Genomic DNA, 27,967 nt, shown 5'->3' on the forward strand with positions numbered 1-27,967 from the left:
ATTTGCCATTTATCTAATATCTGAATGCATTTTATAAATAATATTATGCAAAGGCCGATAACAATCAGGCCACAACCCATTCGAAACACCACATGCGAACAATACAAGGAAGGCTGTCATGTCACACACGGTAGCTGACACTTGTAACATTCAGGAGAATTGAAATGTTCTTGTACAAAGAGCACAATGATGGCTGGATGCTGGCCAATCCCTCACACAGCATCACATCTTTTTCACATCAACGTGTTTTCATTGGTTACCAAGTTGTGTGCGCAAGACACGTGGGAAATGAAGCCCCGCCTTAAGCTTTACGATAAACGAAACACACCGTTTCGTGTACAGGCAAGGGACTCAATAGGTATGTTGACTTTGCTTTCCAGTCCGGTATCGGCTAGTCAAGCGTGTAGTTGTAAAATATGCCGGAGTAGTGCTGCTTCAGTGATATTCTGTGCCGTGGATAATTGCGCACACTTACAATAAGGACTGTGTGAAAATGATGATGATGGACATAAGTATGTACGGTCACCACAATCAACACAGTGCGGCTTACAATTCTACGGATTCTAACTATTATAATTACTCAAGTGAACTTAACCATTCCGGTTCCCATCACCAATTTCAGACCCATTATGCCCCTAATTACCATTATGAAGAGCCGTCATACCTGTACGGAGCCACTGTTACAGATACTGCGGATACACCTCCTTCTCCTCAAGATCTTAATTATTATCACCCACAGCAAATGCAAGAGAATCCAATTATCAATACCGATACAGGATTAAGTTACACTAATCTGGATTACGCTAATTCGAACAGTAATACCATTTATCACCATCAAAATAACTACAACGAAAACTACAGAACCCATCCATCAGATATTCTTATCCAGCATCACGAAGAAGGCTCTGATAATCACCACTTGCACCACAGTTATTCGCACGAGAACAAATATCACAATCACCAAGTAGAACTTGATGGTAATTACCACCATTCCCATCTAATGGCACCGAATGCACCGCCTAATGCTTGTATGGAGTTCCAGCATCTTCAAAGGTATAAAGAAGAACTGTTACAGGGACCAGAAGGACATAGACTCCGCCAACATCACGCTATGCATGGTATAAACGCAGTTCCCCAACCCCAACCCGTTTTGCCAACTTACAAATGGATGCAAGTGAAGAGAAATGTTCCCAAACCAGCGGGTATGTAATAATTACTTTTCTACTACAGTCTCAGATATTCACGTCACTAACGTCTGTATCACTTGCAATATACCACCCGTCTTAAGATTATGATGTTGCAAAGTCATTTGAACAACAAAAAGGATATCAATAGCATTTCACTCCTTCTCTGTTATCGGTGATACTATTTGTAGGAACGGAACTGCTTTATCTACTTTTACATAATTTTTGTTTGCTTACATATGTCGAACGGTTATCATCTGTAAATATTTTCAAAAGCAAACTAAATATTTACAACAACTAAAAGTAAGCAGATACGGAGTATCTGGCTAATAAAATTATTGTTACCAAGTGGTCTCAAAATATGTTCTTATAACTAATGTTCAGTGTTTAATATAATACTTACAGAAAAAATACCTATCTAAATAAACAATTAGGTTCAGCGATAATTTTCTAAAAATATATTCATTCTTAAAATAAGTAACTAAAAATAAACTTAATAAATATAAAAATCGACTAGGTATAATTTTGAAGGTGCACCTATGTATTTACAGTTTCAGTCAGATTTTGCTATCTTACTCTTGTGAAGTATATTTGGTGTAGCCATGCCTTTATCTTTGCTACAAAAAAGAAGAAAAAAGAAACTGTAAAAAAAAAAGAAGAGGCCACAAGTCGGCTATTAGAATGAATTTTTGGTAGAATCAGTCAGTTGTTTTGTGAGTTGTTAGTTAATACATCTATAGTGATTAGTACGAGGTTAAAATTGTAAAATATCAAAGATTCTCCTTTTCTTTCCGTCCTTTTACCCCTTTGATACTTTAAAAGTAAGTGCCTGTTCCTGGGAACGTGGTAAGCAAGTTTTTACAAATGAAAACATAAAATACAGTCCACTCAAAGGTGCAAGTGGCTGCACCAATATTTATAGATTACTCCTATGAGTTCAAGCTCTATGCTGTCCTCATAGAAAAGGATAACATTCCGTTATTATTTAGTATAAAAGAAAGTGAAAAATATCAAACTACAGTTGTACTACCTACCTCTTGGATATTCCAATTGTACTTATATTAAATCTTTTGTTAAATCAAGCGCCAAATAGGACACGTAAGATAATATAACACATTTAAATATTAAAAGCTATATATATTTGAATAAAAATATACGATCCTTAAAAAGTAAACAATCTTCACCAAGATATTTGGAAATAAAGGACGAATACTTCTGACTAAGGTACCTCTAAAGTAAAACATATTTAGTAATAACTCAATTAAAAGTCCCAAGAATCGCAAGAATAAGATTGACATAATGGAGCAGCAGAGGGGAATAAGTATTTAATAGAAAATGTTAACTACTAATATTAAATACATATATTATACGATGAAATATTATTTGAAACAGAGTTAATTTGGTGACTGGTGACTCACAGAACACCTAACAGATGAAAAAATGAAGAAATAACAGACAAAATATGAAATAAATTAGAATCGAATTGAAAACCGTCGGACAATGATGCATAAACATAATTCAGTCAAAGACATATAGCGTAACAAACTTTGGTTATAGATATTTTATTATCCTTATGGCTTAATACAGTGTGATCAATTTTATAACCCATTCATTTTAACATACCTATTCTTTTAATAGAGAACGTGTTACTATAATATAGGCACGTCTAATACTTTTATTTTCTGAATTCTTTTTTTTAGATGAACATATTTTTAATTACATTTCCCCTCCTACATAAATATTAGTGTTTTTTTAAGGTTTTTTTTTATTTTGGGTCCTGTTGAACCTTTTATTATTTTTTCAAAAACTGTCATTAAATGTTGAATTTTACATGATATTTATTAAGTGTCAAAATGTTTACATCCACGATGTAAAACACTTTTACATCCACTTACAAAAATCAATGAAATTATCAATCAGTTCACCAGTATTTTTTGTTATCAACAAACAAAAATTTTAACAATCATTAATAATCAATCAATTTAACACTTTAGTCGTAATTGCACAATTCCGTAAACTGACTCTACTCGAGGATGGTCAGTCAATATAATTATTGTAATTATATGAGCGATTTTTTAAGAAAAAATCTCATGATTTTTTAATTATTACATTTTATTTTATTAAATACTTGTACTGTCGTGCGTAACCTTTATTACTTCTTGATAGTAAAATAATTGTCTCCTTCTGCGGTAATGTAAGATCATGGCATCCATTTGTCTAACTAATAGCTGCTGTTTATTCATTTAGGGAAACTGATGACAGCTTGAGAGCAAAACGTCATCTCCTTTTGCTAGCATAGTCTCATAATTTCTTCCGAAAATATTTAACTGAGAACTTGTTAAAAGTGTTATTATTAAAATTCATTCAAATTCTGAACGTTCATACGAAATAATTTGTCTATAGGTATGATGGATATTTTCACAAACATATGGGAGAAAAAAAATAAAGAAGCCATGGAGAAAAAATATTTAATTAATGATCAAATTTACTTATTTCGTTTATTAAGTTTTTACAATCGATAGGAGGAATTAATTGTCACTTTGTTTTCATACTTGTTATACAGAAAACTGTTAAAAAATGTCCTCTACTTACAATAAGTAGGTAGGTACTACATACATTTTCAGTAATATAGGTAATCATGTTATTCCAAATATTTTTTATTACACAATAAAAATAGCGGTGTAAATTCAAGGTTATTTAGGAGTGAAATTATTTTGGTGCTGATTTTGTTAAATTTTAGTAAAAAAATGACCTTATCAATACAATTTTTAATGATGAACTAAAATATGTAAAAATCACTCCATTTGTTGTTAATATTTATGAATAGGAGGAACACAAAGTCGTGTATGAATACATACAGATGCACTGTTTGGACTCTGCTCTCACACAACAAATACCTTAAGATTAATTAAGAATTTTAGTTACTATTGGTTGTACTGGACCAATATGACACATAGTTTAGCAAGCTAACTCAAAAAGTTATTCAATGTTATTAATATAAGATTTATTTAGCGAACACATACAGAGCTTTCATAAATGATTACAAGCCACGTAGGTAATCAATGATTTTGAATGTAACAGTAATTTTACTTCACGTTGGCAATTAAGTTTTGGTAAAATTAAAACATTCTCTTTCACAGGCTGATAATTTTTCACGAGATTCTGTCTACCAATCAGCGATCGCATTATCTCGAGCGTAACGGTTTGTTATTGTTCATTGTAAACGAATCATTAATATTGGTGACGCTAAGATTTAGGGATTTTTAGTGGACAGTACCAATCGTGCAATGTTAGGTTTCCTAAGCTCGGCAGTCGCGTGACTTGTAATCATTTATGAAAGTTCAGTGGTTGAGTGAACGCATAGTGTTATTATTTCAACACAATTGAGTGTGGACTCGTTTTAATTAACAATTGTGTTGATTTCGAGTGAAAATTTACTCTCAATTTTATTTACCCTAAATGTAGACGTTTAATATTCTCAACCAGTTCCAAATTCTTAAATAATAAATGCAAAATTAATTAAGGAAATATATTAACTAAGTTTGGATCAACATTTTTGGTTGTCATGTAATTTTATATTACATAATAATGTCAAAATATAATAATAATCGTAATATTTTAAGTAAATTCTAAAAGTATTTTGAAATTAAATTATAATTACATACTATGTGGACCAGGTTTCTCTTCTACTATTTTAGCACCCGGATTTATTCATAAAATTAATTAAAAATATGAATAATTAATTAGTTTTATGGAAATACCAAGTACTAGTAGCATAATTAGAATTAGGTAATGCGCCTACACACTTTTACTATTTACATGCCTATTCCGGAAATTTTAACACCTTGCGGTCCTTTCTTAACTTTTCTAATAATTAATTAATATCAATACTACTTTTTATAATTATTAAACAGTTATTGATACATTATCACGACTTTGTATCCGGAACCGACCCAATGATACTGACGAGCAGAATTTTTTTAAAAACGTTATTTTTGTATAAGGTGTATTCAGAAATGCATAAATATGAGTTCGGGTATAATTTGCTTAATGTTATTTTAAGGTAACAACTTATTGCTACTTTAATATATATACCTATCTAATAATGTTATAAATCTAATATTCTCCATTCACCAAACAATGACTCAACCTTTTCTTCTCAAAAGTGAATATGCAGATGAAAAGTAAGACAAAAAAAAATTAAATACGCTAAAAATATACAGGGTGATTTGTAAACGAACAGACAGAGTTCTGGAACTATGATATCTATGATATGTGCTCTATATTATCATGTTGCTTCGTTTAGCCGCAAAATGACGTTAAATTTAGTAAAATAATTCAATTTTTCTATACCGATTTAAATGAAATTTGGTTTGCTGGTACATGTAAATATTTAGATGTCAGTTTTTGACATAATATTAATAACTTAAGAAATTGCATTTACAAAAGTGGGAAAAGTACCTCCACCCCTAAAGAAATATGTTTATTTTTAATAGGCAGGCGATACAAATCTGATTTCATTGTCAGCGGAAATTTGATTTGTTTGATACTAAAAATGAAACGAAGTTGAGAAATTTGTAACTCCTTTCAAATAAATTATTGGTAGTGGTCACCATTTTCAGTAACACATAATTCAGTAAAAAAAATTATCGCATTCATTTAAGATTTTCCTCATTCTGTAAATTATCTACAGATTATAGATGGTTTCTCATCGAATTCATAAAATTTAATGCTCCTCAAATAACAATAACCACGGATATTCATATTTGATAGTCACAACTTCCAGAATTGAAGAAATCCGAAATCTGAATTGAGTGCAGTTATTATTTTTTTTTATTGAACTACATTTTATTAAAAACTAGTGATTACTTTCCATAATTCTAAGATAATATTCGATGCAATGTTGAAGACTAATAAAGTAATTAATTATGCGAATCCCGTTATGAATGCAACAAAACCCAGTCCTAAAAGACCTTACCTTTAACACAAAATTAGAGCTGAAGTAGCAATGTCACATGTAAAAAAAATAAGCATATTTGCTTACAGGTTGGGGTATTTTGCCAAATCCTATAAATGTGCTTATTTCGATTAGGTACCTACTTCAAAAAGTGACAACATAACAAGAACTAGCATAGTAAATTTCATTTAAATTGGACAAAACATTTTAGAGTTATGTATTTGGAAAAAGCTAAATTTATTAACCCACTGCACCTATAGGAAACAAACGCTGTATTATGATTTTTCAGACATTCGGAATTTTTTATATCCGCTGTTAAAGTTTGTAACACCTATTCAGAAACATCCCGTAATGCATAACAATTTGACCAGACTCATACGCGAGATTCGCAGATTAACAGAAAGTCCACAGAAAAAGCGACAAAGACAGTAGACCTTAATAGTAGAGCACATACCGTTCGACGTTCAGCTCCGGTGCTAGTCTGGTAACGTTACTACTACACATCTGAAACTCGCAGACCATATGAATTTGGTCAATCACCTCGTCTTTGTTGTTAACGGCATGAAATATATAATGTTTAGTATTTTGTAAATTTATCGACACTTTCCTTTACTACTACTAATTTACTAGTAAATTTACTAGTACTCGGATGCATCGTTTTGACTGAATATCCTTCACTTTTACAGACACAAATTTGTAAGAGTAGTCATACAATGTATATATTTTTACAGAAACTATATAGGTACAAAGAAAAAAGATAAATCGAAAAACTAGTAAGCCATAATTTGAGTGATATGTTTCTCGACATTTGCCAGTAAATTTTTCTCATCATAGGTACAGGGTGTTTTCACTTTAAATTTGGAAAATGCAGGAATGTATTCCCTATCAAAAATTAAGTGTAGTTTGCCCTATAAAATTTTTTTATGAAAGCCTTTGTTTTGGAGATACAGGGCGTTGAAGCTTAAAAAAACACTTTTTGACATATCTCGGCTTTCCACGAGTAGATTTGATTTAAACTTGGTACACATTATGCGTATTGGGGGTTCTCATAATTGACAGAATATTAGTCCTATCGCATTAACCAGTGGAGTGCAAAAGGGGGATGCGTGGCCCCTTTTTAAAAAAAAAAAGTACGTCATTGAGTTATTCGAAGAATGTAAAGTAAATTTAAATACTACCATACAAAAGCAATCTAAAAGATCTCTAATAGCGTTCATGAGATTCTTGGACTATTAAGATTTCAAGGAATGAAAAAAAAATTACGACCTTTTAGATTGCTTTTGTATGGTAGTATTTAAATTTACTTTACATTCTTCGAAAAACTCAATGGCGTACTTTTTTTTTAAAAAGGGGCCACGCATCCCCCCTTTGCACGCCACTGGCTAATGCGATAGGACGATATTCTGTCAATTATGAGAACCCCCAATATGCATAATGTGTACCAAGTTTAAATCAAATCTACTCGTGGATAACCGAGATATGTCAAAAAGTGTTTATTTTTTTTTAAGCTTCAACAACCTGTATCTCCAAAACAAAGGCTTTCATAAAAAAATTTTATAGAGCAAACTACACTTAATTTTTGATAGGGAATACATTCCTGCATTTTCCAAATTTAAAGTGAAAACACCCTGTATAATGAAATTTACATCCTTTCACTAACTTGCTAAAGGCTCCACATACAGAACACGGTTTGACGCAGCGGGCAGCACTTTCTGTCCGCAGGGCAATTTTTCAATTTTCTATTTTATTTTTTTCTATTCACGAACTATTTGGTCGGTCATGACAGTTCTTTAAGTTGAATTCTGCGATGACTACGCCATCGTTTCCTGTGGTAAACCACAACATACTATGTTCTGTGTGTCAAAGCCATAAAGTAGATTCAAAAGTAAAAAAAAATATATACCTAACAATAACATTATACCTACACCCTGTGCTAAAAGATTAAGGAGTATTTACACGGGTCACTTAAACTGATCATGTTTGTCAGGGAAGAATCGTAGTCAATATAACGTAGAGTTGTAAACCTCATTTTCTGCTAAGTGGTTCGATGGTTATACTAAATTATTTATAATAATAAAGCTGACGAATATATAATGTAGACGAGTTGAGTATTGAACTCCAAACCTGCAACAGAATTTCATATGATACCATTTTAAAATGAAATGAGTAAAAACTTAACGTTCGAAATTAAAATGAATTCTCAATTAATTACTTAGCATGATTATTCCGTGATGATCTCCATAATAACCCATCTAAGTAAATAATCTGTGGCATTTTAAAATCAGTATGATTGCCAGAAATGTTCCTTTCCGCAACAATAAAAACCCGACATGTCACATTGATAAATAAAATTTTTAAAGCATCGGTTGTAAATATATGTCAACAACCCAAATAAAATTTTTAACTAATATTTACCTAATATATATTAAATTTATGAGTGTATCACAATTACTGACGAATTAAAATCATAGACGTTAGGTATTTATTACCTTTTTACTTAAGAAGCGATCAATATCAATTAACTTATTACTGTCAAAACCCAAATTATATGATTTGTTTTTATTAATCCTATAATACTCATCATTGCCTAATATATAAAAATATTTCAGTTTCCAATCAATAATTTTGTGTCTATCGTAGTTTTCTTTTATAGGATTGCAATTTTAATAGTTGAATCAGTTATTCCGCTAACATCTTAAATCACCTTTCGACCAAATTGAATTAAATATGAAAATCTGTTAAATTGACAGTTTTAAAAGTTGGTGTTAAAATTCTTTAACTTTTAAACGATTATAAGCCACGTGATTTTCGAGTATAGGCAACCAAAAATTCACGACTGCTCTGAAAGAAATGCGTTTTATTCTTTATTAGAATTCTATATGCCATTATAAGACCATTGTATACTATATGTGACAGTTAAACAGGTGAATATTGGATATAAAACGCGTATTGCTAGCATAGTGACTATAAACCTTATTCTTTATTAAATTATTGTATAACTATTATACAACGTTTTTTATACCCTTTACGAAATAATAGCAATAACTGTTATTAAAGTGTTCCATATCGTTATTAGAACATCTAGTACTGGTTATAAGTTTTATAATAATAAATGTATTAAACTGTTGTATACTCTGTATGAGTTAAAAACATATGACATTAAGTTTTCAGAAATTTTATTGGATAACTGTAATTACAAGCTAAGGTTCTAATGTAAACATACATAAAACATACTTTTAAGCATTAAAAATGATGACAAATCGCTCCCAAAACTGTCCAGTTTATTTTCTTAGCAACGATGCACCCGTATTTTCTTGTATTACATGAGAATTTGCACTATAACTCTTCCACCTTAAGAATGAAGCATCCCCAGAAAGGTTGAGCTTTTTTCCATCTAATTTGATTTCCTCTGGTTGATTGACTTTATACCCATGCTCTTCTTAGTCACCGTTAACCTTCTGTTCCTCCATCTTATGTAAAACTTAACATCAGCGATTTCTAATAGGACCTACAAAATAATAATTTTTAAAATTTAGACAAGATTTACATTTGAAAAAAAAACAAAACAATTACAAGCCATAAAACAGTTAGATACTTACATAATAATTTTCCATTTCACACAACGCGATATGATCATGTATCCCACAAAACATGTGCATATACTGTCCATATTCATCAAACTAGACGTGTAATAGTCGTAAGTCGATGCATAGCGGACTGTCGGAAATTGTACGATCATAACCGATTATGCACTGAGATGTGACGATCACTTAACCATTATAAAACGCGTTTTACACGTTAAAAACGGAAACATATTCAGTATAAAACGTATAATTCTGTTAATACAATTGTTATATACAAATTCGGATACTGGTCTTTATACAACAAATCTTCCCTACTATACAACTGGAATATAAAGTCTATAACACCTAATTCTATGAGTGCGTAATTGCATCACACCACGTATTACGTACTATACTTTACCTACGACCACTACTGTAAATACTTAAAAACAAACCGACTGCGATCAATGTAAGATTCCTATTACGTACGGTAAAAAAATCGCACAGCTTGGTAAAAAATCGTACATTTTTCCTAGCAACCGCCGCAACAATAGATATTTATTATACAAGGGAAAAAAGTACTAGATTTTAGCTCGAGGTTGTGTTGTCTCCCGAAGCGAAGCGGAGGGAGACAAAAAACCGAGAGGTAAAATCCACTTTTTTCCGGTGTATAATACACTATTTTTTTCTGTGACGGGAAAAACAACGGTTTAATATTGAAAAAACATTATTACAATATATTAGTCACTAAAGTTTTAAATTGGTAGGCTGTTATACTTATAGCGACAATTACATTTGCGTTGCTAAGGAAACCTTTAAAGTAATCAAATATCTGTCAATTTAATTCTGTGATTTGATTTAAAAATTGCAAACTTAATGGTTGTTTAGTAGTTATTTTGAATAATATAAAGTTAAAAAATGTCTGATTCCGAGTTTTCTCTGACTCCACCGGAGTTAGTAGAAGCAGCGAAAGTAGCGTCACAAAAATTATTGCCAGCTAAATCGCGGAAAATTTACGAAACCGCGTATTCAAGATTTATGGAATGGAAGATGAAAAAGATATGCAGTTCTTTTTCGGAGACGGTGTTATTGACTTTTTTTGTGGAACTGGCACAACAACAAAAGCCATCAACAATGTGGTCGAATTATTCAATGATTAAAAGTATGTTAAAATCCAATAATAATATAGACATTTCAAAATATTTCAAACTAATTACATTTCTGAAACAAAATGGGAAAGGTTATACGCCCAAAAAATCTGCGATTTTTACGATTATACAAATTAATGATTTTTTAAATAATGCTCCTTATGAAGTTTATTTAATGGCCAAGGTTGTTGTTGTATTTGGGATTGCAGGAGCTTGTCGAATTTGTGAAATCAACCAGGCAAGATTAGATGATATGGAAGATTCGGGGACGCTATTAATTGTGAAACTTAAGCAAACAAAGAATGATGTAAACAGGAGATTTGTGGTTACTGAAGAATATGTTAAATTTTACCGAATGTACATAGCCCTTCGTCCAGCAGCAGCAAAAGATCGTCGCCTGTTTTATGCATATCGCAATGGGAAATGTATCAATCAGGTTGTGGGTAAAAATCAGTTTTATAAGGTACCTGAAACGGTAGCTAATTTTCTTCAACTTGACAATGCTAACTCATATACAGGTCATTCATTTCGGAGATCGTCTGCTACATTTTTAGTTGAATCTGGAAGAGACTTGATGACACTAAAGAAACATGGCGGTTGGAAGTCATCAACGGTCGCTGAAGGATATATTGATGAATCGGTAGCACACAGGACATAAATAGCTAATAAAGTATTTAGAACGTGTGGCAGTGCTGAAATAACATCCGATTTGCGACCAGGTACATCAACGGCTGTTGTGTCCATGACAGAAAAAAATACACAAGAAAGTTCGACTGTTATACCGAATAGTATAAGAAACATGTCATTTATGCAATGTACATTTAATAATTGTACTTTTGGTGTAAAGGAAATGTAACTTCTATATAATAAAATATTCTAAAATTAAATATCTACCTTTACTTATGTATATTGTATATATCCGGGAAAAAAGTACTCACTTTTTTTCCGGGGAAAACAGCAATTTCATAAAAAGTGACATTTTGTTACCTGTCAACAGAGATATAATGTCAAACTTTTTTCCCGTTACAGAAAAAACAGTATTGTATTGACCGTTGCTAGGCGTTTGTTAGGAAAACGGTACGATTTTTTTACCAAGCTGTGCGATTTTTTTACCGTACCTACGTAATAGGAATCTTACATTGATCGCAGACGGTGTGTTTTTAAGTATTTACAGTAGTAGTCGTAGGTAATAATTTTTTTTGAAAGTCAACAAATTTTAAGTTAGGAGTTTAGCAACCCAAAACACTAATGGAGAAGCGATGTTAAGAAGACGAACGGTATGGTGGGTATTGTGGAAATTTCGTTTTATGTAAAAATGGTTTCGTTTGAAAATTGTAGCAGGAAAATATTAGCGTTGTTGATAATTTCTTAGTAACCAGTTACAAAAGTTTACACATAGAGATTGATCTTGCTGCATCAACAACACAGACTCTTTCTACAAGAAACTATTTGCGCTATTGTAATAAAACACTAATCACTCACAATAGGTAATGACAATCGATTACTACACTTTTATTCACAGCATAAATACAAGAGATTTTTAGACCTACAGGGGTAACAGTTAAGAAACAACTAATTTTAATATAAACAGCCAATAAAGCATTCAGATTATTATCAATTGGCGGTTATTTTTCACTTTCATTGTTTACATTTTCTGCAACAGACCGTTTCTCTTTCATAAGTTGATAAATCTTTAGCTACTTTAGTGATGCCAGCGCACTAACATACACTTTTCTCCACCGAGTGCAACCTAATGCTAGGTGAAAGAAAAATATCCCAATGTATTAAAATCACGATCAGTTCTAGTCGAATTTCTCCTGATACTGGGCTAAATAGGAACAGTTGGTAAAAAGGGTCACTCAGCTACATTTAAATATCTGACTGGTAGGTACTAAAACAGTGATGTGTATTATTAAAAAATAAGCATAAAACCTTCAGGTAACTTTCACCAGAGTCGATTTCTTTTAATAAGTCTCGAAATTCTGAACACCCTGTGTATTAAGTTTATAAATAGCTTTATTGAATTTTTTACGAAGAAAATATGTAGATGTACCTAAATATATTTGTAATAATAAGACATATGTTTAAATTCTTATGTTTATACGTATTTGTAAACATGGACGATTAAAGTCGAATCAGCAAATAATATTTTATTAATTAGATTATAAAACGTATTCTGAGCTTGTATATTGTAGCCTAAATAAGTATATATCGTTATGTGCGATTCACAGAAAATTAACCGACTTTCTTATTTTTCTCCAATAAGTAAACCTAGATTACTCCAATATTCCTTTATCGTAAATCTAAATGTATCTTGCGTGAATTTAGCTGACATAGAGATTAGCTGTTTTATTGTACAATATTTCAGTGAAATGTGGAAAATAAATTTGATAGTTAATTTAACTTGCGACGTAATTGAGCTGATAAGGCACTAGCCATTTGATCGTTTGTTCGTGATTAAGTGAGGAATTTAATTCTTAATTGCGACAAATTTATCTTCCTCATCAAAGTCGATATATTTTTTTCTGCGAAAAATAGAGGCTAAACACAGTTTGTTCCTATCGTAAGACAAATAGGTTACCTTTGCCCTTTCGTAAGAATGTAAGACATTCTTCTGTTCTTTATTTTCCCTGGGGTTTCATAGGACTAATGTTTTTAGCTTTAGTAATTGTGTCAGTTATATATTATTTTTTACATTGTGCATGTAATATGATGCATAAAAGAACTTAATTTAAATTCAATTTTCATACAGTAAGAAAATATTTCTCCAATTTCCTACTATCAAATGTTGGTACTTATTTTGAAATAGTCCTGTACCTAGATACATAATTACATCGATAGTTCCAGAAGTTGTTGCAATATAAAAACAGTATCGCAAGCTTCCAAAAATATTTGGATTTGACCAAATTAACTGCATACCTATCGACTAGTAGGTAATGGTGTCTTGTATCTGTTACATTCTTAATTATAAAATTAGCCTAAGATGGTCTATTTATCATAAAGCCAAAAATAATGCTACTAAGAGAATATAATTTCTAGGGCACTTGATAACTACTCCCATGGTGTTTGAAACAAAAACTCCTTATACATTATTTTGGTGATAAAATATCTACCTGAAATTATAACCGTACACACTCTATACATTCTTGAGTTTTGAAACTACCATTCTTCACTAAGTAAATGGTACCGATATATTAAGGCCGTTTTATAAACATAGGATGAAAATAAAGTATTTTTAGTCATATATGTGAAAGTGAGGATTTTCTCACGTAGTCGATACAAAAATAAATGCCGAAAATACTTGTTTCATTCCTTAAAATGAAAATGAAATTGTTAAATTTATGATTTTCTTAATGAAAATACTAAACTAACTAAATATTCGTATTATCAATTAACATTATAAAACAAAAACAACAAGTACATACCTAAAGATATTTAAAACCTAAACCAAAGGGATATTGTTTTGTGTGACAGGAGCAATTTTTATTAGAATGCATGTGCAGCCATGTGTAACAACTAAAAAAGTAATTAATAGTTTACTGTACTATAGTTGTTCGTTTTGAATAAAATTTAACACAAAATTATTTAAGTACCAGAAGTAACATTTCCGTCTCCAAATAAAGTTTTTCTTTCGTTTGTGAACTTGTCCCAATTGTCACAAACGCGGCTTGTGGACGAATTTTTTCACTCATGAAAAAATCAGAAGTCGTATTTTACACAATATAACCCTATGTTACTCATAAAAGGACGGATTTAAAAACATTTAATATTAATATTCCGAAAAATATGAATTTGAATAATTTAAACAAATAGTAATTTAACTGAATATAGTATTCTAAAATCTACAATTTGTATAATATTTACATATCCTTGTATTTGCGGAAATGTTAGGAAATATTTGGATCTCAGACATTATGTTCTCAACATACATGCAATACCCAAATACTATACAGGGTAGCCCATCGAAAACGTTCCGCAAGGCATTACAGGGTAGTAATGAACTTTTCGGCAAAATCCAAATACAGGTAAAGTTTGCTTCTGAGGGGGACAACTTTTGGCGCAAAAAGCATAGCAAAATCTTCAACCCCCTAAGTGAGGGTGCCATCCCCCAAATTTTTTTAAATAGGAATGGGGGTCAAGTGGGGGATCATTAGAATGGGCTTTTAATTCTCTATACATCGATTCTTACTTTTTGAAAATCGATCCATTATTTTAGAAAATATGCAGCTTTGAAAATACGAACAATATTTTTGACGAGAAATGCGAAAATCGATTTAATTTTACTTCAAAACTTACGGTATTAGCTTGGTAAATTCCTTCAAAAGAATTCGCTGTTTTTTTTTTTGATTTGCGAATTCTTTAGCCTGATTTTGGTGAGCAAAAAATTGTCCGCTTTTTGTTTCGTATTTAGATAGGCCACAAGAAGTTGCTAGATAACTGTCTTGTGACTTGTAGTTGAAGAGTACCAATACTGCCGAGTCTTTTAAATTGATTAATTATGGTGTACTCAATTCCAGAAAGAGTAGAAATTATTGAGCTTTTTTTCAAAAACAATGAATGCGGAAATCGGGTCGCCGAACTGTTCAACCAACGGCATCCTGAGAAACATGCGTCTGGAAAAATTGTTCGCGAATTGGTGGCCAAATTTCGCGAAACTGGCTCCGTTCATAACAAAAAGAGGCAGGTTGAAAATCCGGTACTAAATGAACCTACGGAAATAGCGGTATTGGGGCAAGTGGCAATGGATAGTACGCTGAGTACAATGCAATTGGCTACTGCGACAGGAGTGAGTCGTACAAGTGTCCAACGAATATTAAAAAAATACAAATTCCATCCTTATAAGATTCGGCTAGTGCAAGAGCTAAATGAAGACGATTTTGATCGTCGTTTGCAATTTTGCGAAATAATGACTGAACGAGCGATAAACGATAATTTCCTCTTTAATGTGTGTTTTTCGGACGAGTGTACGTTCTTCTTGAATGGTTTAGTGAATCGCCATAATTGTCGTTACTGGGCTGATACCAATCCAAGGATTTTCCATGAGACACACTCCCAACACCCCCAGAAGTTGAATGTATGGGCAGGTATTTTTGGAAATTCCATTGTAGGTCCTTTTTTCCTTCCTGGAAATTTGACAGGCGATATGTACTTGGATTTACTACAAAATGTCATCGACCCAGCTCTAACAAATATCATAGAGGACGACCCTGCTTACAATGAACACGAACTGATTTTCCAGCAAGACGGAGCTCCTCCACATTACTCGCTCAATGTGCGCAATTACCTAAATGAGACGTTTCCAGGACGCTGGATAGGACGAAGAGGTGCAATTGAGTGGCCCCCTCGGTCACCCGACTTAAATCCTTTAGATTTCTTTCTCTGGGGGCACATTAAAAGCAAAGTTTACAGCACTCCACCTGATACCTTGGAAGATCTGCGAGGACGAATCATTAATGTATGTCGCGAAGTAACACCGCAAGTGCTCCAGAATGTTCGACAACGGTTTGAAGACAACCTGTATCATTGTATGCAAGTTGGCGGACAACATTTTCAGCATTTACTTGACTAATACCGTAAGTTTTGAAGTAAAATTAAATCGATTTTCGCATTTCTCGTCAAAAATATTGTTCGTATTTTCAAAGCTGCATATTTTCTAAAATAATGAATCGATTTTCAAAAAGTAAGAATCGATGTATAGAGAATTAAAAGCCCTTTCTAATGACCCCCCACTTGACCCCCATTCCCATTTGAAAAAATTTAGGGGATAGCACCCCCACTTAGGGGGTTGAAGATTTTGGTATGCTTTTTGAGCCAAAAGTTGTCCCCCTCAGAAACAAATTTGACCTGTTTTTGGATTTTGCCGAAAAGTTCTTTACTACCCTGTAATGCCTTGCGGTACGTTTGCGATGGGCTACCCTGTATGTCCTCTAGCTTGTACTCTGTACATTCATTGAACACAATATATGGGTTGAACAAATATTGTTGATAGTTTCACACTATTGGGAAAAAGATCATAATAGTATACCTATTAAGTATTAAGGTCAGTAAGTGTTCTTTACTGCCAGTAAGAAACTTAATGACAGCAGTGTTTACATTTTTTATACGCTCAAAAAAAAATAATATTTTAAAAATATAAAAACAAACATGAAAAAGTTTTCGGTTTGATTACTGTGAGACCGAATATTTCTTGTAAAGTGACATCTCCTGTCATTAGAAATTTCCCTAAGATAATCCAAGTAAGGTACTCAGCCATAATTTCCGAGAAATCGAAAGAGAGATATAAGAAAATCTTCAAGCTATTTGCAGCGTGGTGTAACAAGAAATATTTTGAAAATGTCACAGAAAATGAACCTAATACCTAACCTAACCTATTTTTTTTTAAGAAATGAAACCCTAATGTCTCCAGGAAACTTATGGGTTGAATACTCTGCTCAAAACCAGAATATTTTTGCATAAATCTGTTGGTATTTCAAAATATGCTACGTTAATTGCTTTTCCTAAGAAGAAAAATAATGGGAAAAAATCAAGAATCTTTACCACAGAACACATGTACAAGTTTTTAAATAATTTTTCTGTTGAAGTATATTTAAATATAAAAGTAGGAATGTTATTTTAACCAGCAGGGGCGTGCAGAAGGGGAGAACTGTATAATATGAAAATAAATTATGTTGAGGATTAAAGATGGGTTTATAATAGTAACCATGCAACATGAACGTTTACAATAACAAGTCAAGGAAACGAGTGAATTAATTATTTGAAATTTGATAATTATAATATCAAGGAAATCTACGGTGATAGAAAGTGATATCGCAGCCCAGAATGTTATTACAAAATGTGAATATAATATAGAATTAAAATTGTATCTTAATTATCTTCATATTAACTGGTGTCATTATAAATCAGTCAACATTACAATAATTCATAAACGTAACGTTATTTATAGCCAATTATTCAGCACAAATTAAATTAATTGTAATTTGATCTCTAGATTATAAAACAGTGTTTAACACCTTCTAACACCTGATACCGAAACAGTTTTTTATTTTCATGTTTCTTCTATTATTCATAAATATCCAAAAAATTTATGCCTCAATGGTTGCAAATATAATGCTCTATTTTTAATAGATGTATTCACTGTTAAATTTCCGATTACCTAATCTATATCAATTCCCAATACGCTCTATATCTTTTAGAATATCCGAGTTATATAGATTTTATTATAAAAATGTTCAAACATTAAATTCGTTCAGCAAAACATGATTATTCATAAAATATTCAGAAAAATGATTGTAGAATTTTTATATATCTACCTAATGGAATTATTAACTTCTTTCACTTTGAGGTTTTAATCTTTCATGACGGCCTTCTCAAAACTGCATAGGTATGTATATACTTTTTCAATTGATTTATTCTAGAATTATTGAGCCAATTCAAACTAATTCAAAAAAATTATCTAAAAAATTATAAAATGAAGCTTTGCAAATGACATCTAACCTAATAGACAAAACTTTTAAGTGAGATATTGCGGAAACAACTTCTTCGCGGGCTTCGTACCTACTCCGTCCAGTATTAAAATATACCCGCAATATACCGTGTAGGAAAGCGCCGATGGTCTATCGCAAGTTACGTGAGAGCGATAAAGTAAGACATAGAAATCCATGCGATAGAGAAGAATGGCTATAATGAAGGCGTCTCATAGTCACCGCCCGTTTCGCCCTTCCACAAATAAGATCCACTTCTTATTTGTGGACGGGCGAAATGGGCGTTGACTATGATACGCCTTAATTATAGCCATCCTACTCTATCGCATGGATTTCTATGTCTTACTTTATCGCTCTCACATAACTTGTGATAGACCATCGGCGCTTTCCTACCCGGTATAGTGAGGAGCTCATAATTATTTATCTAAAATAAAAATTAAAAATGACATATACATATACAGTGTGTCCAAGGCACGTGGAGTGCAAATGACAATAAGTTTTCGAGTTGAAATTTGAGCTTCTGGGCATCATCATCATCGTCTTAAACTAAGATTTGAAGAAATTAGTCCAATTTGTTAATATACAGGGTGTTTTTATAAAGAATTTTCAAAAATTGTCAAAAGTAATGTTCTTTACTTTACTTTTTCTCAACTTACAAAAGTTGTTGAGAAAAGTTATGACAGATCGTCAATTTTTAATTTGATCGGCCAACTTTCTTTACTTTTCACAACTACAAAGTACAAATTATTAGATATATATAGGGTGGTCGCGACGTAATGGGCCAAAATTCATGGGTAGATTCCCCAAGTAAAAATATTGCGATTTAGCCGAACTTACCTTAGTCCAAAAGTTGATAGTTAAAGAGATACAGGGTGTTAAATGTAAAATATTATTTCAGTTTTTTTTAATTTATTCCTTAACAAATGCAAATATCCTCACAAAATTTTGGGGATTGGAGTTCGTTTAGTAGAGGAATTGAAATCTGTTCACATTTTGGTTAAAGTTCATAGAGGGCGCTAGCTGCAGTAGATTGAATGTGTTAAAACCGACATAACTTTTTTGTGCTTTACTGCATGTTTATCATATTATTCAAATGATCAAAGAGACAAATGTCCAATATTTCCAAGAAGCTATATTGGTTCATATTTAGAAAAAATAAGGGCCTATAATCCCATCGTAAGAAATACCACACCAAACATTTATTTTTTTATAATATTGTTTTCTGCAGGGAACTCGAAACCCTGAATTTTCCGTGGACCAATACCGTAAATTTTGAGAAGTTGCAACTCCGTTAGTAGAAAAAGTGGATTTATCCGAAGAAATATTTTTAGGAAAATTTTGATTTTGAAAAAACTGATCGCCGCACTACAAGCAAAAATCGATTCATTTTGCCTCGTCATTTTCTTCTAATAAATTGAACGATTGAATGATTGAATGGTTTTAATTTATTAACTTTGTAAATAACTTGCAAGTGAGATTGCCAACTTTTAGTACTCTTCTTCTTAATGACATTTTAGGATAACGCCTTACAGAATGCATTTCAAGGTGTAGTCGCTGCATTGTCGACTTCATTTAGGTCGGATTTTTTCTTTTTCACATTCAATACACTGTCAGTACTCCTAATTTTGTAACAACTTTTTTCACAACATTAATTTAATAGACAGGTATGCATTAGGCCATTTTCCACGGAATTTTCTTATTACTGCACCATACGAATATTCTTCCCCCCAAAACCATTAACATTGGTAGGTACTAATAATTTTTTGTTCTAGCATCAACATTTCTAAATCGGCGAAATTAATCAAATCAAAATTAACGTGTCAATTTGACATATGGGATTCACGTAAACAAATAACAATTTGCCGATCTGTCATGACTTTTAATTCTCAACAACTTTTCTAAGTAAATATTTTTGATATCTTTAAAAGCAAAGGTATTTTATTCTTGATTAACTTCTGAAGGTTCGTCGTAAAAACACCCTGTACATTAATTAATTGAACTAATTTTTTAAACATATTAGTTTAAGGCCAAACAAGGATGATGCCCATAAGCTCAAATTTCAACTCGAAAACTTTTTGTCATTTACACCCCACGTGCATTCAATCCGTAGACACACATCAAGTATATCCAAATATTATTAATAGAAAAACAAACACAAATACACGGTCTTAGAAGTTTGACTGCCTTAATTTTAATAGACGATAGAATACATTAAAGTAAACAAAAAAAACCTTACATGACATGGGTCCTAAACTCAACCATTTCCGAAAAAAAATTATCAAAATCTCTAACTTGAATAACAAAAGTTCGATTAATTGCGTGCGTAGAATACCATAAAATACAATGATTATCACTTTTTTGAACTTCTTTATTATTAATTCTAAAAAATAATTAGCGTTGTAATAAAATTAAAATTCGGTAAAATTCATATCGAGCAATGTGACAACGGCGCGGCGGTTTATTAACACGAAGTACTAAGGTGTCTAGCAATACGCAATTCAGTTGGTATCTGGATTTCCTTTTCTTGAAGCGTTTTCCAGCGAATGAGCGAAAATTGGATTCGAAGGTGTCGTGCGTGCATCGAAAATGGTGGTGGACATTTTGAGCATATATTGTAGATTGCTTTGTACTTGTGAGTTTAAAAATTACTGAATTTTGCTTTTCGGTAATGTAGTATAACAACCCCGGGTTCGATCGAAAAAAATATACGTAGTTGTGGCCAAAAATATGTAATCGGCATGAGGAATACCTACGTTGTATACATCTATTTTTAATTGACCGGAAAGGCGCTGGCTACTAACTTTAAAGAGGGGAAGTATGGTTTAATTTTATAAAACAAAAGCAGAGTAAATACACCTAACTTTATTATTTACATACAACAGCCTTCAAATTAAACATGTGACAAATAGAAAGAACAACAAAAACATTAACAACCATTAAACATAAAATGAGAGTGCCAGGCTTACCTAGAGCTCCTGTGGGAAAAGAGCATGGCAGAGAAATCCACGATCGTTGCTCTAACTACCCAAATATAAATACAAAAACAACCGCTAACAAAAGGCATAAATTAGGATCCTTTGCTAATGATAAATAACACCCGACTTATTTAATTTCTCACTAAATGTCACCTCACTCGAATTTGACATACACACTTCCAAGTAAAACTGAAGAGGTTTGGTGTTAGTTAGCCGGCAGGGCCTAAAGGTATTGGAGTCCCATACGGGAGGCAATCCAGCTATGAGTTGAGATTTCGGAAGATCATTTTAGCAATTCTTTTTTGTATTTAATTATTCTTTTTACAGATTCATTCCTCACAAGCGAAAATGTTAGTAAATTCAACAAGGCTCTTATATGCGTATGACATAAAGTGAGCACAAGAAATGCTTTACTATTTCTTTTTGGAACAATGTAATCAGGACAAAACAAGTTAAATGCGAAACAAAGAAGTTGTTATTGCAATATCTGGGCAGTCACAACAATGTATATACATTTTAACATATAATAAATAATGAGCAATCGTTAATAATAATTGTAACAATTTTACCTTAGAAAAATATATGCCCTTGAGCATAAAACAATGGTGGCTAAACATACAAAGAATTATTATCATTAATCATCTGCAAAAATCACAATCATAAGATTACATAGAACAATTAACAAACAAAGTACTGCGCTTCCTTCTACCAACTGTCAATATTACGTTTTCATTATTATACAACACCCACGTAACAGGTGACGTCGAAGTTGATACGATATGTATGGTTTTGCACAGTAAGGACCTATATTATTTTTAATACGTATGATTATTTGGACGACGTAAATTTTTCGGTACTTTAATTACATATTTTTTCAAATTCGTAATTTGATTAAAAGTTAAATATTTTAAGAGATCCATAATTACTATAATTCGAGCTAAAATTTAAGCACAACGTTATCTTCGTACGTTGTATTTTATTTATTTAAAAACTGGAACATAATTGTCTTGAAATTTACTAAATGTTTCACAATAATAGCTGTTTACATTTTTTCCGTAGGACAAGTCTGCCGTGTGTACACGTGGTGTGCATCAGCACGTTAAGCGCTGTTGTCACGTTGTGATGAAACTCCCCAATATTAATACTCGCTGTATTTTGAAAACTGTTAACCTTACACCCCTGTAATATACAACTTTTTTGTTCATTTATGATTACTCTATCTCATACTGAAGTAAGGCAGTCAGATTTCTTAAACCCTGTATACATTTATCTTGTTATTCTAACATAATAATTATTAACAAAGCCAATATGTTAAAAAGAGCTACGATAGATGGTTCTCAACTATTTCTGCATTTTGGGGATTATCATTTCAATTTATTGTAAATTATTTTGACACTAATTGAAAACGATTTAACGTCCACGTCCATAATACTTATTCAAGTGTTCCATGCAATTAGCCGATGAGTGTGCACCACCGCAATTGATCCGGAGCAGGGGTATACGGTGTGGTGCTGTTTTATGTACGCAAAGCAGGACCAGTAGGGGGTCAAGTGTACTTTTATCAGCGACCGAGATCTGACATGGCACGTTTAATCGATTTCACCAAATGAAATTTACTACGAGAACACCAACATCTAACTACCTGTGTGTGTCGTACTTTCGTATAAATTGCATCATATTTCAGGAAACATAATTAGCCCCGGCATGGTTGACATTTGAGACTTGACATACCGACATTGTAACGTTTGTTATAAGTTATTTCTAACATGCTGGGTTTCAACTAAACGCAAGTTTGCTGCACGTGGTTTCTGCATAATTAATTATTTGTAAGCATGTAAATGATTTTTGTTTAGATATTTTTTGGATAAATAGATGGTATTAATCACTAGTACCTCAATCTGATTCAATGCCGGTTCGTTAGGGACGGTAGAGACGGCAACACCGGCCAAAAATAGTTTGTTGTTATGAATATATCGCACGCCGACTGGAATGCTGTTACAACTCAAAATTTATGAAATTTGAGTTATCTACACCTCAACATATTAAGTAAATAAAAGCTTTTTAAGCAGACTATCACATATAGAACTCAAATAACGGCAAGTTGGTGGAGGTAGTAACACTGTTCTTCAACTGGATAGAGCCAACCTATGCCTCAAGAAAATTTTGCAGCTATTAAGGGGTAACAACACTCTCGAAGTTGGAAAAAGGTGATTTTGGGGAATTTTCAAAGAAATGTCGATAAAAGATCTAGTGTCAGGAACAATAAGGTTTTATTGTACATGTTTTCAGAGAGTATTGTAATTTTTTTAATTTGGATTCAAAATGACGGCTGTAGGTGATGGCAAACAACGACACCTTTTATTCAGACGGCTGTATGGCTGGAAAGGTTTCTTATTAATAGATGGTCTTCGAACAAAAAAAAACAAAATCTGATTTCCAATATATACTTACTGAAAGCTATGGAAATTTAAAGGTATTAATAATAATTGTTCACTTAGCGAACATTAAAAAAAATATCGAAAAAAGATTTTTGCATCAAATTGTTAATAACAATCAAAATTGTTAATCAATCAAAAAACCCCTATCATCTATTCATTGAAAACTTTTTGAGTTATGTTTCCAGCCAGTTAAAAAAATTGTCTTCTCCAAAAACGCTTTTAAAGTTTTTGTTGCAATTGAGCTTAAGAAATTCGTTACATATATACCTTCAATCAGCGATGCCTGCACCATATAATTGGCCTTCTGTATTGATATTTTCTTCATCCTCTTCGTTTCGGCTTGATCTGAGACTCAATTTGGCCTCTATATAACTAACTATCGCTCACGTTCTCACGAGTTACAATAAGCACTTCTACAGTACGCTGTCAGTGGTTGCACTCCACCTCGAAAAAACTCATGTTCCCAATTTTTTCCCTACTTAAAACTTTTTTCCTACATTCTTTATACAGGGTGTTTCAGGATAACATGCAAAAATGTTAAATACGAATTGGGAGTCGGAAAATAAGAAAAACTGTTCCTATGGACGTATGTTCGGAAACGATTCGTTAAGGAGTTACGGCCGTTTAAAAATAGCGGTCAAAATCGAGTTTTAAATTTTTTTCTCAAATTTGAAAATAGATAAAATCCTGAATTTTGGTACAGAAGTTATACTGATCGAGGCCCATCTAACCAGTATTTTTTCGTTAAAATAATCTGATTTAGAATGGGTGAAATCAACAGCACCCTGTATATTTTTCATGAAAACATTTGACTCTTTACGATTTCAATTGTTGCAATACATCTTTTGGAGAAACAGATTAATTTAGAAACTTTTTCATCTGTTTCATCTTTATCATGAAATAAGCAGTTTTTGAGTAAAAAATAAAATTTGTAACAGTAACATTAAATAGGTATATCATAATTCCTTAATAGCATAGTAGGCTGCTGTCAATTCTGATTGTCGTTGACATTAGTTAATTTTGGCATTGTTAGTTGTTTTATTTCTATTTTGTAGTGGTGGAAGATAAGAATAGACATTTTTTTAATTTGTAATTAATCAAAATTATATTAAAAGAACATTTTCTAACACTTGTTTGTATGATGCCGCGAACATATTCCAACGCAGAATACGCAGATATTGTGTACAGATACTGGTTAACGAATCGTTTCCGGACATACGTCCATAGGAACTTTGTTTCTTATTTTCCGATTCCCAATTCGCATTCAAAATTTTTGCATATAATCCTGAAATACCTTATATAATAGAGCATTATTCAAACCATTTATCCAAAAATCGATCTTTTCAAAATTCTAGAGTGGCTTCACCTCTTAATCAGTTTAGTAGGAAATGCTTGACGAATAATAAGACATTTCGAATTACATCGTTACTGCTGCTATAAATAATAATTTTTCTTTGACACAAAATTTAACTTATAAGCGTTATTTTGGATTAAATAACATTCATTTATTAAACCGATTATAATAGGTACCTAGAACTTGGTATATATTTCTGTTTTAATAAAGGAAAATGTTTGAATTCAATATTTTAATTCAGAGTAAAATATTATTTCGTATATGGGAGTAATTAAATGAGGAATACCACTATAACAACTAATAATAAATTTGAAAAAGATACATTTAACTACAATAAAAATATACCTACACTGTAAAAAATTTCGCTCAAATTTCACTCAATTTTATTCAATAATATATCAATTTCTGTCTACACCCGATTGAGTGAAATTTTCACTCCACCTATTAGTATGAGTACAACTGAGTGAAACTATTGCATCCGAACTGAGTGAGTTTTACTCAAATCCGAGTTACTGCAAACTGTCAATTGAGTGACTTTTGACTCTATTCTGAGTATATAAAACCAATTTAGAGTTGACTTTTTCTTTAATATGATTTACATTTAACTATTATTGAGTAATTTTTTACTCAGACTTGGTTTATATTCTCTTTAATTTTTAATTGTATTAAAGTCATAAACTACTAAGCTGCCACGGTGATTTCTAAACAGATCTGTTGTAGAGACAATATTTTAGGTACGATATTTGTTGAGGCAGAGTTACAAAAAAAAAACTGCGTCACTTTCTTGAAATTAATCGCATTCAACATCCGTGGTAGAAAGATATTAGTGGAAAATTTCAAGGCATGCCTTTGCCGGCAAATAGTTACAATAGTTCCGATAACAGAACTTTATTGGCTTATTCGTTTCTAGTAATTCTATCTCAACAAATATTGTACGGACTGATAGTTATTGTTATTGTATTATATTAATTAAATTATGATTATAGTAAATTTGAAAATCAACAGATTATGAAGTTGCTCAGTCACCACAAGATCGACAAAACGACCCTGCTTCCTGAAATATTCCTATTTTCTTAGATTTTGGAGTAAATTGTATTATAAAGATGGAACTCTGTATTTTTACAACAGAAAAGACAGTTTTTTCAAATGAATTTCAATTAATAGGTTAACACAGAAAAACAAAATCTAAACTAAAACATTAAAAAGTATATAAACATGGATTAACATTGTTCTAACAAGAATAAGTATAAGTCACCTTAGCAGAACAGCATAATTTTCTAACCTCAAAAATAGCTGCTGATCTGCTAAAATGACTCTGATATCAGACTGGTATAATGAGCACCTAAAAATTCATACAGGGCCCAGTAGCAGCTCGCGACATTGAGAATAGCTGAAGCATATTCAATTTTTAAGGACAAACGGCTTTAAATAAATCTAGAAATTTTTAGTTGCATTTGCAATATTACCGAAAAACTGACGTTCCGAAAAGGATTTTCATTTAGATTTTATAAAAAATAGGAATATTAGTTCGGCTTGTGGACTTCTGCGAACATTAACGCACACTGTACATGTATGTTCCAGTAAGCTTCGTGGTTACGACAGCCACCTTATTCCACACGCCCGACTTTACACTCACAATTAAACACGGCATACAGAAAAGTTTATTTTAAATAAACACTTCCACACAACCACTTATACTCCGAGTACCATTTATTCCGAAACTTCCCCTTTTTTCCATATCGAGAGAATAAAACACAGGTTTCTCGCAATTTAAAAAATCCTTTTTGTCCACAATTTTCCATCTGGAAAATGGCGTTTCCAATAAAATACATACTGGTTCATAGGAAATATTTCTACAATTATTATACAAAACAAATATTAACTAAGAACCGTTATAATCGTGCACTGGGCGACGCGTATCGTATAAACTGTTTAAAGGCAGGCGATGGGCGATAGCAATGCTGATTCAATTTCCTCGTCACTCATTCCCCCACGCCGTAGTGTACTCCCGTGTTGGCCGCCTCATTGCAATGACGACCGCCGTAAACAACGCTACGACGAGAAGCGGAATACAGACTGATTTCGATCTGCGTCACTTGCTTATACTATACGTTATATGGTACGAGGTTGATGTTCGCACTCAATGAAGGTTATGTTTTTTTAGAAGGCGTTCGCCGTGCAACTATTCTGTTTATTTCTGCCTATTACATTACAAACATAATACATTTTCAATATAGAATTATACCTAAATTATAAAATTTATATAAAATTAAAAATAATTTTAAATTGCACAAACGAAAATTTTAGGTGAAGCGGTGCGTCACTTGCGTCATCTGGCGAGCCGCTACTGACAGGGCCGTCCAAAGGGCGGTATGAGCGTTATGTTAGGTTTAGAGCTTGTGTTACGCTTTCTGTTCGTTTACAATTCGACACCTTAGGCTTTGTTAGGTTTTATGCTGGTTGAATAATCCTTTCTGTGTTTATAACTGAATGCCTTAGGCTATGTTAAGGTTAATGCCTTACTGTTCGTTTATTATTGGGCGCCAAGAAATTTTCGCACCAAGCGTGGAGGTTTCCATGGGTAGCACTGAATTCATGGGAATAATATTATATTTTTACATTATTTGTAGCCTTATCATTCTACAATTCGAGAAAATTAGCGATTTTTCAGGTTAGAAAATTATTGTGATCTGCTGGAACAATTCTGATATCGGATTCGAATTGAACGGGTCAAAATACACGGGAATACATAGAATACAACATCAAAACAAGATTTTCAGTAGATGTTAAATCATACCTGGATCATAAAAGATGATAATTTATTAATTTTGTAGATTTTTAAGCTTTTTTAAGTTTATGAAGGAGTT

The 27,967-nt window shown here is 32.2% G+C and overlaps 1 protein-coding gene across 1 annotated transcript in view; it reads left to right on the forward strand.

Moving 5' to 3' along the window:
- The first annotated feature begins 396 nt into the window (after positions 1 to 396).
- Positions 397 to 27,967, forward strand: part of LOC108904431 (homeobox protein Hox-A1) — a 111,131-nt gene continuing 83,560 nt past the window's right edge. The window contains exon 1 of the mRNA XM_018706987.2: positions 397 to 1,202. Within this exon, the coding sequence (XP_018562503.1) occupies positions 494 to 1,202 (709 nt within the window). The 5' untranslated portion in view covers positions 397 to 493. The remainder of the gene's footprint in view (positions 1,203 to 27,967) is intronic.

The sequence above is a fragment of the Anoplophora glabripennis genome, unplaced genomic scaffold (assembly GCF_000390285.2).
Source record: "Anoplophora glabripennis isolate ALB-LARVAE unplaced genomic scaffold, Agla_2.0 scaffold65, whole genome shotgun sequence".
Classification (NCBI taxonomy): Eukaryota; Metazoa; Arthropoda; class Insecta; order Coleoptera; family Cerambycidae; genus Anoplophora; species Anoplophora glabripennis.